At 41.8% G+C, this 15726-nt stretch overlaps 1 protein-coding gene across 4 annotated transcripts in view; it reads left to right on the forward strand.

Moving 5' to 3' along the window:
* Window positions 1-15726, forward strand: part of RNF19A (ring finger protein 19A, RBR E3 ubiquitin protein ligase) — a 55541-nt gene that overhangs the window by 25897 nt on the left and 13918 nt on the right. For all 4 annotated transcript variants that reach the window (XM_027452522.3, XM_027452524.3, XM_027452523.3 and 1 more), the window contains exons 3-4: window positions 10950-11713; window positions 15395-15603. In XM_027452522.3, coding sequence (XP_027308323.3) covers window positions 11118-11713; window positions 15395-15603 — 805 coding nt within the window. In that variant the 5' untranslated portion in view covers window positions 10950-11117. The remainder of the gene's footprint in view (window positions 1-10949; window positions 11714-15394; window positions 15604-15726) is intronic.

The following is a 15726-nucleotide window of genomic DNA, read 5'->3' on the forward strand; positions in this document are numbered from 1 at the left end:
TTCCCATTTCTTTCTGCAGCAGGTTGGGCTGTGAGATAAGTTCCGTGGTACTTCTGCTGTTTCCTGACGCCAATGGTTTTTCTGGAGGCAGCGAGCGTTTCCTGTCTGGAAGCTAGAGGCAGTGTTCCTGGCAGGAGGGCTTATTTTTGTTTCCCTGGCTAGACCTTTCCCCGTCTTTGTTTTTGTCTCTTTCTTTCGCTCGTTCGTTCTGTTTTCATCTTGCTCTGTCCTTAAAATTGCACCGGTCTAATGAGGAAATCATCTAATAAAGCCCCGCGTGGCTGAGTTTTTGTAGCTAACGTTTGTGTGTTGGCAGAACACATTCATAGCCCAGGTGGCAGTGGGATTGGACATGTTTTATAGGTAAGCTGCCAGGCCTGAGATGCACTCTCAGTTTGTAGCATCTGCAGGGAGGCTGCTGTGGGTTGTCAAACGGTGGCTTCCAGGAACCGTGACCAAGCATCTCTCCCGTGCCCGGCTAAGGTAACACAACCTGACTCACTGAGAGAAGTCAAAACCTGTATTAACTCGCTCCCTTTTCAAGTTAGTTTTGAGTACTTCACAAATGGTATTCAAAATATATGTATCCATTTTAATAAAACTGAGAAAATAGCACTGGAGAATTAGAAATTAATACATGAATAGCTTCCAGCACTCTTTGAGACATATTTCAAGAACGGCATGCTTTTTTCTTCCCCACCCTGAAAATAGAGGTTAGTTATGCCAGAGGAAAACTGGAAGGGAGCTGGAAGATGCTGTCAGTCAGCTGGTCGGTAATGTCTTGCCTCAGTGCAGGACAAACTCCTGGCTCTTAAATTTCAAGCTTCCTAGGAGCCAGGACCTGAGATCTGTTAGCTCCTATGTATTCTTTTTACCCCAGACTTCTGCCCCTACAGCATGGTGTGCTGCTATTCAGAGTCTCTGTGCTGTCTCTGGCACTCCTGCTGTCGGTTTCATATCCCACTGCTGCAATATTTGTCCAATCTTACATTGTGGAACGTTTTATTTGCTTTGTTTTTATAGTAAGGCAAATTATGCAGCTTGTTTGGAAACAAAAGCTGCTCAGAACTCATTGTGTAGCCATTACTGTTTGATCAGGCATGATTACAGGCCTGAAATTACATCTGCATATTCTGGAAATTTATGAAAGTCTTGGTTATTTTCATTTTGGAGCAGCTTTTCCTGAAGGAATGATCTAAGTGTTCAGAAGCGTTGCAATGTTTTCCCCTTGCAGTATTGGTGCCACTTGCAGGAAACAAAACCTTCTGGTGTTATTTCACCTGTGTATGTGTTTATTCAGTTATTTTGCAATGTATAGTTCAGATTAAATTGCAGCTGAAGTAAATGCCAAGGCATCATCCAGTAGTAGTTTTAAAGAGCAAAAATAAAATTAAGGAATGCTTGTTCTTGACTAAAGGAAATGCAGAGCTGAAAAAATCCTGCTTTGAGATTTTGCTTTAAGCAAAGAAAACGTGCTTTGGGATTATTTTGATACTGCTGCAAGAAGAAAACATTGCCATCATTTCTGCAATAAAAAACTCTGGCAACGTGAAGCTTTTAATGGTTAAAGGAAAAATAGTTCTGGTGTTTTGTTTTTCTTCCTTTTTTTTTTTTCTTCCCAGGGTTTCCAAGACTGATTTGTGTTGGCAGAATTTGGTGTACATTTGCTTGCACAGTGCCTAGAATAAGCATTTTTTTTTTCTTGTACAGCGAGAGAATGCATGGTTAAACCAAGACTGGCTCTGCTCAGTTAGATAAGGGAAAATTGATCCTGTTCGTCTCGTTTGCAACAGATGTAGGCTTGGAGATTTATGAGTAGGAACAAGTCTGTCTCCACTGAGTTGTTAGTTTTGGTCAACCATTGCGCTCGCTGTATCCAGATTTAATGCTGCTGGTTTGGAAAATGAATGTTTTTAGAATTTCAGGAATTGTTGCCCATTTGCCGTTTGTCAGCAAAATGCGGGCATACAGCGTGGGCCCTTACAAGAATATCAGTCAACCTCCAGTTTACCGTGGCTGACCTCGCTTGTAAGCTGTCTGTGCAGAGGAAAGCTTTTACTGGACATCTGAATTGTAGAGGAAGAGAGGTTTCTCTCCTAAGCTGCTTGTGTTTGATGATGGAGTGTGCCTTTGGGATTTGAAAGGACTGTGTGTGTGTGTCCAAAAAAAAAGAAAAAAAGAAAAAAGGGAAATAAAAAGAGGGAAAAAAAACAACCAAGCTGAGCTGGGAGGTACATGAGAGTGCTTGTAAATAAGAGCCTGCAGCTCTGCAAGAGCAAGGGGAACAGTTTTGCTGGAGCTGGCAGTCAGTCACTCAGCGACTTTCAGAATGAGTTGAGCAGCTTGCAGGACTTCCTTTCCCAATAGCAGCTGTCATGGACACATGATACAGGATGTATTGCGCATAAATTTCTAAGGAAGAAGCATAACTGTTTTTTTTTTTTTTTTAATAAACTGATGAAGATTTTTCTAGCTGTCAGGATTGGTTAGTCGTGCTAAATACCGTTGTGGATTTTGAAGCAGAACATTGTATATCAGTTAACTTCTGGCATTTCTGCGTTGTTTACTCTGCAGGGTTCTGTATATTTTAAATACTGTCAATCTTTTGATTTTAATAGCCGGTCAGTCTGACTGTCTTAGGCTCTGAGCCCAAGCGGGTCCATAGTCTGTCTGCTTGCTTCATTGTCTTACAAACAATTACGGTTTTGTTCGGTAAGTGAAAATAACATTTCCAGATAATTGACAAGAGGACTGCAAGGAAAAATGCAGTTCAATAGAATAAACTGGGACATAACCTTGCAGCCCCATGACTTTTAAGGGATTAAAATATCTCTGCCTTAACAAATGTTCTTCTTCTTAAATCCTTGTACGTAATTGAAGCTGTGAAAACCAAATTTTTTTCTAACGTCACTTGGACTATGGAGTAATAATGTAGGCATAAAGTTGATTAGAGAAACCATAATATTTCTCTTTAATGTTGACGGATGTTTTACAGATAAATTGCAGTTGTCTTCTTGCTTTAGTCTAGATTCTCAGCTGAAAGAAGAGGCTGCACATGGTCAGGGACTCTTGCTAAATTTTTTTCAGCTTTTGGTATCTCAAATATTCTTTTGTTTAATTCTAACAAAGTATTACTTATTTCTAAACCAATCCTAATTATTAAAAGACTTCAAACCTGGTGTTATAGAAATTCATCCCGTATGATGAATCCCACAAATCCTTTTGCTCCTGGGAGATCCCTTTTTTTCTCACTTGGCAGTGATTTAATGCCCTACTCATGTCAAGCTGGTTCTTCCTAGAGGCTGTGACTACCTTTCAGTGTTGGGATAAGGCCCCTACTCTGTCCTGCTTATCAGTTTTGTGCCGATACGGGCATGTTTGTGATCATGTCAGCACCTCTGTTGAGTCTACTGCGAACTCCAGTGTGAAATTAGTGAATGCTTGGTGCAGCTCAATTCCCAGTTGTTTGAACACACAGAAGTTAAAAGTGAAATTATTTCACTGGAAATGTCCTTCTGTTTCTTTAAAGTTGATAGGTAAAGTTTAAGACCTGTCATGACATTTCTAAAGGTTTTGGCGAATTTGTCATTGAAATGTGGATATGGGAGTCCTATTTCTGAAATAATGGCTTCTGTGCATCTATCAGTGAGTCCATCATAGATAGAGAGAAGTGAGAGCCTAATTAACCAAATGAAGAAGTAATTTGCACTTTGAAAAAGATCTGCTAGTAATAGGACTCTCTGGTAACTTGAGTGCCAATGGTCTGTGTGCTTGAAGTGAGGCATTTGTGTATGTGGCGGCTGTTAGAATGACCTAGGACGCGAACGTAAAGGTATCTTGCACAAGTGTCTGAGAGATAAGAATTACTTTTTGCTTAGATCAGTTTTGGAAAATGTGGACTACCATACTGGTGCCCTCTTTTTTTTTAAAAAGTAGAAAGCCATAGTGAAATAAAATTGACCTTAGTATATACTTAAAGTAGTTTTACACAGCTCAGTTTGAGGTGAATCAATTATTTAGGTCACTTTGACTTCACATTTTTGCATCCTGGCACACTGTATTGAATCACTGTGAATGGTAAACATAAGTTTCTTAAGGTCTGGGTACTTTTTAAAGGCTTGAGAAAGCTTCTGATACTCAATAGAAGTCATCAATTTTATATTTTTTTAGTATAAAGAGATCATATTATTTGGATTACATGTACCTTTTATTGGAAATTAAAGATAGAAGGCATGAAAAAAACGTATGAACTGCATTTCGTAGAATCACAGAATATCCTGAGTGGAAAGATCCATAAGGATCGCTGTGTCCATCTCCCGGCTCCTCACAGCACATCCCCAAAATCAGACCCTATGTGTGAGGGCATTGTCCAACTGCTTCTTGAACTCCATCAGGCTCGGTGCTGTAACCACTTCCTGAGGAGCCTGTCCCAGTGCCGGATCACCCATTTTGTGCAGACCCTTTCCCTAACCCCCAGCCTGACCCTCCCCTGTCCCAGCTCCATGCCGTTCCCTCGGGTCCTGTCGCTGTCCCCAGAGAGCAGAGCTCAGCGCCTGCCCCTCCGCTCCCCTCGTGAGGGAGCTGCAGGCCGCCATGAGGCCTCCCCTCAGCCTGCTCTGCTCGGGGCTGAGCAAACCCAGGGGCCTCAGCTGCTCCTCATACATCTTCCCCTCTAGACCCTTCACCATCTCTGTAGCCTTCCTTTGGACACTCCCTAACAGTTTTATATCTTTCTTATACTGTGGTGCCCAAAACACAGAGCAGAGCGGGACAATCCCTTCCCTCTCCCGGCTGGCGGTGCTGGCCCTGAGGCACCCTAGGGCAGGGTCAGCCCTTTGGGCTGCCAGGGCACGCTGCTGGCTCATGTGCACCTTGCTGGGACCAGAACCCCCAGATCCCTTTCCGTGGGGCTGTTTTTCAGCCTCTCATCCCCTGGTCTGTACATAAAGCCAGGGTTGCCCTGTCCCAGGTGTGGAATCTGGTACTTGCTCTTATTAAATTTCATATTGCTGGTGGTTGCCCAGCTCTCTAATTTGTTAAGATCTCTCTGCAAGGTCTCTATGCCTTCAAGGGAGTCAGCAGCTCCTCCCAGTTTAGTGTTATCTACAGACTTAGTGTACCTTTAAGTCCTATATCCAAGTCATTCATGAAAGCATTAAAGAGAACTGGCTGTGAAAAGGAGCCCTGTAGAATGGTGACTGGCTGCCAGGACGATGTAACCCTGTTTACTATAACCCTTTGAGCCCAACCCATCAGCCAATTGTTCACCCGTCATATTACGTATTTATGTAGCTGTGTGCTGGACATTTTGTCCAGAAGAATACTGTGGGAAGCAGTATTGAAAGCTTTGCTGAAATCCTAAAAGACTGCATCAACTGGCTTCCCTCGGTCAGCTAAGAGAGTGACCTGGTTGTAGAAAGGAAATTAAGTTTGTTAAACAGGACTTTCCCCTTGTGAGCCCATGTTAGCTGTGACCAATGACTGCATTGTCTTCAGGTGTTTCTCATTAACTCCCAGAATAATCTTCTCCATAATTTTATCAGGCACTGAAGTGAGACTGACAGGCCTGTAATTACCAGGGTCTTTCTTCTTGAAAATTGGAACAGTGTTTGCCAGCTTCCAGTCAGATGGGACCTCTCCAGATTCTCAAGACCATTGAAAAGTAATTTAGAGAGGTCTCGTGATGACATCAGCCAGCTCCTTTAGTACCCTGGGTTGAGTCCCATCAGGCCCATAAATTATCAGCCACTTGGAGCAGCAAATCCTGCACAAGCTTGGGGTTGGCTGGGAGTTCATCGTTACTGCAATCATCAAATTGCCATACAAATTTTCTCTCTGCAATGGCAAACAGCATCTCTGTAGTCCTCCAGTGTCACCCAACCTTGCTTCCAGTGGCCATATACTTTTTTTTTTTCCACCTAATCTCTAGAATAAAATCCCTGCTCAGCCAAGTTGGCCTTCTGCCCTGTGTGCTTGACTTTGATGTTTTGGAATTGCCTTCTCCTGTGCTCTTAAGAAGTGGTACTTCAGAAGTGACCAGCACTGATGGACCTCAGTGTCTTTAAAAGCAGCTTTTCAGGGGGCTCTACCAACTATTTCCCCTAGCAGCCTGAAGTCTGCTCTCCTCATATCCAGGGTTGAAATTTTGGTGGCAGTTTTCCTACTATCACCAAAGACTTTAAACTCTTTGTGTCACTAGGGCCAAGATGCCCACTGATCACCACTTCCCCATGAGATCCTCTCTGTTGAGAAGGAACAAAGGTACCAGGAGGGTGCCTTTCCCTTAGTACCTGTACTAAGAAGTTACTATCAAGGTGTTTTAGGAATCTCCTGGCTCTGTTTCTGTCAGCTGTGTGGAAGTCACCCACAAGGACAAGGGTGGCTGATCTCCTAAATATGCCTTTAGTCTTGTAAATATTAAATGGTGAATACGTTGCTATTTTTAAATGCAGTTTTTGAGGGGAAACACATTGAACTGTTCTTCATTGTTTTAACTCTTCATGATACCAGACTTCTAGGTGAACCAAGTTTAAAGGCAGTAGAGGTATATTCTTTAGAAATCCTCAGACAAAAGTGCTTTTTTCCCCCAATTTAAAGACTGTTATGGAACAAAGTGACGCTTAAAGAATGCCTATTGGAGCCATAAACTCGATTGTTGTTTAAAATTCCTGTTCATTGGCATTTAATTTAGTATCTCAAGCTTTTGCATGTTTCATATCATCCCATTTTATTTTTTACAGTTCTTACGTTATGGAGTAAACAAAATGAAATGCCTTTGTGATACCTCCTATAGATGTTTATCTGTGCATAAAGAACGTCATGAATTAGAAATTCCAGTACGATCACAACAAGAAATCCTCATTGGAAGGGGGAGGCAGAAGTGGATTTCAGATCTGTAGATGCATTGTCAGTGGATGAATTTCAAGCTCTGGGCTTTTTTGCTACAGCTGTCTTCAAGTTGAAGTAGCGCATCTCACAAAACAACTACAGAGCATAGGTGTTTGGAATTACAGGTGTCAAAGGGAGCTGTTATTAATCAGTTTTAATCAAGGAACTGCTTTCAGTATAGCAATGCAGAGTTGATGCTTGACTAAATCACCAGGAGGAACAAATGCTTGTGATGAAAGGGTGATCATTTGCAACAGGAAAAGCCAAAATTTGCAATTTAAGCGTCAATGACATAAGGGACGAGTAAGGGTTCTAGTGTGAGGATGTGGTTGCATCTACATTTAGGCTGTTTTTCTTTTTTCATACGTGAATATTTAAGCCTGCCCTCATTTTGCAAAGGTGTGTGAAACTACTTGTACTGGTAGCTGAGAATCTTGTATTTATTGCTCCTGTGAGTGCATGTGTGGTGTAAGAGCAGGCAATGTGCTACGTTCGTGCCTCTGTGTTGGAAGGAAAGTTAGGAACACGAGCAGATATGTTTTCTGTAGAAATCAGCTTATGGGAGTAGTACTTCATTGCTCCTTTCTTGCAAAACCAGTAGGGTTGTACTTGGCTGTCCTAGAGCATTTCTTAAAAAATTTTGAAATTGGTGAGATCGTAATGTTATGTTATAAAAAGCCATACCAGAAGATATTTTCCTGTTATCGTGAAGTTGAAAACTTCTCCCTTTCCAAGATTTCCAAAGTCTTATTTACTTTCCCTGCCACTGCGTTATGTGGTCGGCAATAGCATTTACTTAAGAGAGTGTGATAAAAAAAGAATTACAAAAGGGAATGAACTGGATGTAAGTGATGTTAGATTTTTCCATCAAACTGTTTAGGAGACACTACCGAAGGAACAGGGAGCAATTACGTGCTGGGCTTTGGGAGCTACGGCTATAAATGTCATTTGTGCTTTTGGAAAAGTTCAAATTATAAGGTGTTTTGTGCTGTGGTAACTCGTGTCTTGTGGTAGCCTGTGGCATGAGGAGAATGCGAGGAACTGCAGGAATCCTGATTTGTGGTAGGGTTTTAGGCATGGCAGGAAGCCAAAACCAAGTTTTTTTTTTCTGTAGTCTGTAAGTGCTTTTGAGGAAATGTTGAGGACAGCGGTGAACTTATATTTTTAGGAATGATGCTGCGTGTGTGGCTTTTTTTTTTTTTTTTTAATCCCTTTTCTGCTGCCTGCATTAGTCGCTTCTGTATGTTGACAGAGGTTGTGCTGGGCTGGAGGAGTGGAGAGCTTGGAATAAAGGGAGCTCAAACTCAGACCATTGATGCTCATAACCGTGTACCGCAGCTCCTTTCAAGCCCTTTGATTTCACCACTTCACTTTTCACGCAGCGTGTCTCCGTCGTGTGGGCTCATTGTTCCTGGGATAATGCAGGCATTGTGTTCTCCCCCTGTACAGAAGGAAATATCCTTCCCTTCTCCTGGCAGCATGAGCATGCAGATGCTGCGTTAGGTTGGGCAACGGGAGGAGAATCGGCCAGGGCTCCACACGGCGCTCGTCAGGCTTTTGTGGTTCCCTACGGCTCTGCTCGGAATTAGCATTATAAGGTTTGTCTTTCCTTTCTGTCTGTCATAAATCATCTGCCAAGGCTTCTCAGCAAAGTCATCTCTGAACGTCAGTGAAACGGCAGTCCAGAATTGCTATATAAGGAAGGGAATGGCTTTTAAAACCAGCGTCGTGCACTTAAATCTAGGGAGGGTAATTGATGATTGCTCTTTTAAAGAAAATGATGGAAATTCAGTCAGGACTTTGCAAAGCTGCCAGTTATTTCAAGACAGCCTGCTCCTTCTGAGAGGCTGCTTCTTAGATTGTGTTACGCAGAGAGAGCTATAGGACCTAGCCGTCTGCTTCTGGAGAAGAGCATGGGAGAATCTTTGTTTATTAACAAAAAAAAAAAAAAAAAGGACTGATTCATCATCACCACAGCTTCCATTTCTTGATTTCATACATCTGCTGGAGCTGGCAGAAATGTTGTAATACACATTCTTTCCTCTCCAGAGAGAGGGAGGAGGAGGCTTATAGTCATAGATTTGGCTGCGTTTCTGCGTTTACTTCCTCTTTTTTTACACGTATTTTGTTTTATTTAAAACAAAAAAACACCTTTACGCTTGAAATAAATGTTTTGACTTCTCTTCCTTCGTGGATTCTCCTGGCTGAAGAAGACTGGTGCTTTCCACTAGTCTGGTAGCATCTGTGTGAATATGCAAATATTACGAAGTATGTAGTTATAATTATGCTTTTAAGGTTATTTTTGCACTTCTAGACCTACAAACTGAATTTATCATCAGCTGTAGGCTATAGGATTTGTGTTTCTGTAATATATTTCAGACGCTATCTACCAACTGCAAACAATATCTATGATTCAATGTCGAGATCCTAGACAGAAGAACATTCACTTCTGGCATCATTGAGTAATTTTTTTTTTTTTTTTTAAAGATAAGGGAATGTTTTACCTCACTGAAAGAGAAACAGTGTTAGTAAAACCACTGCATTGTGTTGTGGGGGAACAGAAGCAGGTGAAGCATCCAAGATGTTCCCTCTGGGAGGGAGCCTTCCAGAGAGGCTGTGGGGTCTCCTCCTTGGAGCCCTTCAGCAGCCGCCTGGACGTGGTGCTGGGCACCCTGCTCTGGGTGTCCCTGCTTGGCCACGGGTGGCACCGGGTGAAAATCTGGCCTCCAGATTTCTCTGCCAGCCTCAGCCACTCTGGGATTCTGCTTGGCTAGGTTTTAGGCTGAGAGTGTTCCCTCAGCAGGGAAGAATATGTTCCTGAAATTGGCTTTATTTTAGACAAACCCTGGGAATAAAACTTTTCGTATGGTGTTCCACAGAGGTAAGATTTTCCATCGTTTAAAAGAAAAAAAAAAAGAGTAATAATTCAACACTTGGAAAAAAACAGAATATAGTGTCTTTTTAATTTTTCCTTTAAAAAAAGTAATCTATTGACATGAAACATAAGACGTCTTTTAAACAAAAGCAGGAGGTGGTGGTGGTTGTGGTGGTGTTTTCACTGATGTCTTGTGAGAAATGTCTTCTCCTTCTTCTGTTACAGGAGTGGTTGACTACGAATTCCTCTTGTACAATTAAGCTGGCAAAAAATGGGAATATTTGTGTGTTTGGGGCAACCTGGTGTTTTTGGTTGGAGATGGTGTGCTGCTTGTATCTGTCTCTGTCAGAGGAGAATGGGAGAACACCTTCCTTTCTCCTTTGAGCCAGTCATTGAAACAACAAGGAACCCCTCTGCCTTAAAGAGAGCAATTCAACCTTAGTATGCAATGGGAATCTGTTGACGTTTTTGCTCTTTACTTTTTTAAATGTCATGAAAAATTCAAATGTCATCATCTTAACTCTAGTCTTTGCTTGGATTGCAGTGCGGAGATGAAATGGCAAAGCAGCGTTGCCTGTCACTCACTTTCCAGCTCTGCTTTCTGAAATATTCAGGTGCTTTACATATAAAAATATGCATCTGTTTACTGCTTTACAAACCCTTAGGATATGAGAATACTCTGAGTTGTTTAGCCACGGTGACTTCATTTCTGCTGGTTGTATAAATGAATTCAAAACACACAGAGAACTCCTTAGTTTCTTCTAACTAACCCTATAGGTTTGGTCCATGATCCGATCACGTGTGGAAACCGTAGAGGAAACAAAAGTTTCCAATGCTCTCAGCTTGTTAGGGTGTTGTGTGTAAGAGCTGGTTATACATTTACTTGTCACCTTGGGTTACGGTGGTTCCTGTGCACACATCCGTAGGGAGCAAGGGGTGAGGTCGTCGTTCTCAGCGCCACTTAAGCACAACGAAGACGCTCCTTGCCCCCGGGGCAGTTTCGAACTTGTTAAGATGAGAAGGATGTAATGGATAGAAAAAAGCAGACAAAGAAATATTGGGTTAAAAGGATGAGAAGAAGATGGTAGTAATAGGAATAACAGGTCATTAGAGCGCTGTGATGTTTCAGAACCCGAAGTGATGGATGTGATTCTAATCTATTTTTTCTTCTTTTCTCCTAATGCAGGGAATTCCTGTGAAGAATTGGCTGCAGGCAAAGATATGTGTGAATTTTCTGCGTGAAGACTCTCAAACTGGATTACATAATAATATGACTTAAGCATGTGTCCTCTGGCTCTCTTATTTTGATCCTTAAAAATGAGTAGGGTAGTACGTGAAATTTAACCCATTTTTGATGAGTGATCTAGACATGAGTTTACATCGGCAAATGGGCTCTGATCGGGACCTCCAGTCTTCTGCTTCTTCTGTGAGTTTGCCGTCGGTTAAAAAGGCACCAAAGAAAAGAAGAATCTCCTTGGGCTCTCTTTTTCGGAGGAAAAAAGACACAAAACGCAAGTCTAGGGATTTAAATGGGGGCGTCGATGGAATTGCGAGCATCGAAAGCATTCATTCAGAAATGTGTACGGACAAGAACTCTATTTTCTCCACGTGTACCTCTTCCGATAATGGAACAACCTCTAGCAGCAAACCAAGCGGAGACTTCATGGAATGCCCCTTGTGCCTTCTGCGGCACTCCAAGGACAGGTTCCCGGAGATCATGACTTGTCACCATAGATCCTGTGTGGATTGCTTGCGGCAGTATCTCCGGATAGAAATCTCTGAGAGTAGAGTTAATATTAGCTGCCCAGAGTGCTCAGAACGATTTAACCCTCACGATATCCGTTTGATATTAAATGATGACATCCTGATGGAAAAATACGAGGAGTTCATGCTTAGGCGATGGCTTGTTGCGGATCCCGATTGTAGGTGGTGCCCAGCTCCAGATTGCGGGTAGGTTTTCTTCTCCATATCTGCAAAAGAAGTGACAGCATAAAAAGATAACATGCCTAGCACTGCGTGTTTTGAGAAGTTAATCGCTTTACTTCAGTATTTTGAATACTTTAGTATTTTGTTCTGTGTTGTACGAGTGGGTAGCAAAGAGAATTCTCATTAGAAGCAAACACAAAAACCTTTCCACCTCATTTTTCTTCGAGTAGGATTTTCTTATTCTGCACAGAGAGAATGTCAGTAAATTAATGAAATGTATTGGTAGGTGGTTGCTAAGTATCTACTGCAGGGAAAAGCTTCAAATGTTGCACTGTTAAAGCAAGAAATAAAAAAGGTTGAAAATTACTATACTTTTAGCTTAGTCCATTTATTTGGACTTCTCATGGAAGAGAAAGCAGATACCTTTTTTTTTTTTTTTTTATAAACAATGAAATATGCTTGCAGATTTTCTTACAAAAAGTCTCCAGTTTCAGCTATCTTCTGGCTGGTTGACACACCACTTGTTGCCTGTCAACAGAGTTCTGATGTAAGATAATAATCAGTTTGTTCCTGCTTATTATCTGAAGAACGTAGTGTTTTAACGTTGCTTTAATATTTAAACAGCTCTGAAATCATTCTGACATGAGTAGGCTGAATACTACAGCGTGGCTCATCACGCTTTTCTCCCATTGGTGGCTCATAATGCCATTTTTTTCAGCAAGCTGTTTTTTTAGAGGTTTTGTTTTGCATTACTACAATGCCTAAAGGTTGTAGCCATGACTGCAATCCAGATGTGCAGCGCATGGTAAAAACTCTTGGAGAATATCTCTATTTTTGGGTACAGTAAGGAGAGATAAAAAGTAGGAATGTTTGAAGAGTACAAGTTAAATAGAACAGGCAATTAGGTAGATTAAGCAACCCGAACATTACTATCAGAATATTTAATACTTAAGAGGTTTTTCAAATTTAAACAGTGTATTAAGAAACATTTTAGATGAAATACAATTTTGCTTTCATACTTTAAATGAAATATAATTTGCTAATGTGGATCAAAAGAAGGGACTGGTAAGATGACAGCTTCTTGGGTCCTCTGGTCCAAAAAGGATGGCACTGCTGTGGTTAGTTTGAGCAGAGGAGGAAGGACGACTTGAGAGAAGGATTGGTTGCATGAGTTTGTAACAAAGTCATGTGGATGAAATCAGAGCTTCACTACTAATGAAAGCAATCCATGGAAAGGATTTTGCTCAGGATTCCCTGAGTTGTGTTCTTGAACAAGCTGGTGTTACTCAAGGTGTGTAGGAGTATACGAGAACGTGGCCACGTTTTCTGTTAAACCAGGTTTCAGTGATTCAGTCTAAGTGCTGGAAAAGAAAGGCACAGGTTTGTTTAATAGACAATTTTTACTTTTTTTTTTTTTTGGTGCACCTCAGTTTTCTCATTTTTGTCTGTACCTTTGGAAACCCTCACGGCAGGGAAATGCTTGACGTGGGATTCAGGTTTTAGTGCATCGATCCACTTTAATCCACTAAGTTTTGTGGAAAAAGCACACAATACTTGAGCAGAAGAGAATAGCTTATGCTAGCAAAGGTTGTTTGAAGACCCCGTGCCCCATACAGCAGGCACAGACTTCAGCAGATGGCTGCTTTACCAGTGATGGGGTGCAACAGGAGCCACACTTTGCTAATGGCTTTGGCAGCTGTACTCAGCTTGCACAATATCCAGTGAAAATTGAGGGCTTCTTTCTTTTCTGATCAGTTTTTGGTGTGTATTACTGGCAGGTCATAGCTCACCTGAGTTTAGGATGCATAGAAATTCTCCTGAAGAAGCTGGAGGGCTTGCGTTTACTAAATTTGTGATTAATCCCAAAGCAGGAGAGGTGCAAGAGCTTCAGGTGCAGGGAACAGGGTAGCATCCTTTGCTAAAGCTGAGCATTTCAGTAGGGATCATTTACTGCACAAGTAGGTAAGAAAACGAACCAAGTGGATGCCATATGACAGTGCACTGATGAAACATCTGGCACGATACTGGCTGTGGGGAGGGAAAGGAGGGAAGCTGGATTAGGGTAAAACTAGGTAAATTAGGCTAGTTTAGGTAAAAATCTCTGGACCAGCTGCAGCCTACCTGCAATAGCTTGCTAGGGGACATTGGCAAATAGTTGGGGATAAGGAAACCTCTTGGGCTTTCTTCCAGACAAATTTTTTGAGGGTTCTGTTTCGCCATTTTGAGTTGTCAAATGTCGTTTTTATAAGGCTTGATGAATCAGTATTCCGAAAGTGGTCCGTCCTCTATTCTGCCTGAATTATTTAGGGGTTTTTGCACTGGGATTTTATTGCTGACATTATTAGAAGAGAGCTGCAGTTCTCAGATTTTTATCTCTGTCAAGCAAAACGTAGATCGGGGAAAAGAGTACGCATTTTTTGTTCCTGTTCTGCTCCCTCCATACATCATTTCTGCAATGAGTTGTCCTTTTTTTTTTTTAACTCGCTGTTACCCTGAGTTCAGTTATTTGTCCCTTCTCTCAGCCTAACAAGAACTTTGAGCATTTACACAGCCTAAAATCAATGCAGAGCATTCAGACTACACCTGTAGTCTTGTACAGTTTGACCAAACGCTTGCCTTGGTCTAAGCTTACTTCCAGAGGTCTGCCAATACATCAGTCCCCCCCAGGGAGTGATTTCAGGGACGTGCCCATCCCCTGCTAGCTGTGGGAGGAAGCAGATGAATTGGGACTTCACTCAGCAGCCTGAGCCTGAGCTGCTTTGATACAACACGAAGGAATCATGGATGTGCCCCTTAGTGCTGAGGAAGCGTTTGGACCGGAGCCACTTTGTGTACATGCAGGGTAATTAGCTCTTCGGTCTCTCTAAGTGAGGCAAATTGAGCTGATTAACTTGGCAACCGTATCAAAGATTCCAGCAGTTGCCGAAACGAGTTTTTGCTCGGGAAGGAAATTGTTTGAAAACAGGCAAGCAGGTGTAATTGGGTGTAGCTACATCATCTGGAACTGAAAGGTTGAAAACTCCTGCTCGTTTTGCACAACTCTTAAAGAGGAGCAACCTCCAACGTGCTGGTTTAAAACATTAACAAAATGATACCACATTAGCTTTACGGAGCTTCAGATCCATCAACTCTAACATTAAAATAGCTAAGTTTCAGCTAAACATCTGTGTGGAAATATTTTAGCATCATTACTGAATATTTTACAAGAATTTTATGCAACTACTATAAATGGCACGGCGTATATTGAAAATTAACAATATACTCTTAAAATAAAGCTACTTTCATTTGAACAGCCCCAAACTTCAGCCCTGCTGTACTTACAGATCTGCTGAAGTCTGTACAGGGAGGCTGTTCGTATGGATAAAAACTTCATTCATGCTTTAAGTGTTCATAGCAGTGGGCATAGTAATGTTTTCTATTGGAAATAAAGCTATTGCATAAAATAATTGAAAATAAAACAGTGGGTATGAACTGAAGTTAATTTAGCAAGCTGAATCCTTACATTATAATTTCTCTGTTTTGATATTTTAACAAGGAAGATGAAGGTGGTAAGGAATTTGTGCTGGCCACATAATGTCACCTCCTGATCCCTGCTGCCTTCGTAGCTGCTTGACCTGCTCTGGGAGCTCTTTTTAGCTTTAGTCTATAACTAAAACTTTATTTTATTAACAAAATTTTCTCTTGTGCCCCCCTTGATAATTCAAGATACGCCGTGATCGCGTTTGGATGCGCCAGCTGTCCCAAACTTACATGTGGACGAGAAGGCTGCGGGACTGAGTTCTGCTATCACTGTAAGCAGATTTGGCACCCGAACCAGACCTGCGATGCCGCTCGCCAGGAGAGAGCTCAAAGTCTGCGCCTGAGAACAATTCGTTCCTCGTCTATCAGCTACAGCCAGGAATCTGGAGCGGCAGGTATTTATGGTCAGGATACTGGGCCTGTAAAATACCTTTCTGCTACGTTTGCACAATAAACATGGAAAAGGAAAGAGCTGAATGGTAGCTTGGTAGCTACTAACTCCTTTGTGTTTCAGAAAC

This window comes from Anas platyrhynchos, chromosome 2 (genome assembly GCF_047663525.1).
Source record: "Anas platyrhynchos isolate ZD024472 breed Pekin duck chromosome 2, IASCAAS_PekinDuck_T2T, whole genome shotgun sequence".
NCBI lineage: Eukaryota > Metazoa > Chordata > Aves > Anseriformes > Anatidae > Anas > Anas platyrhynchos.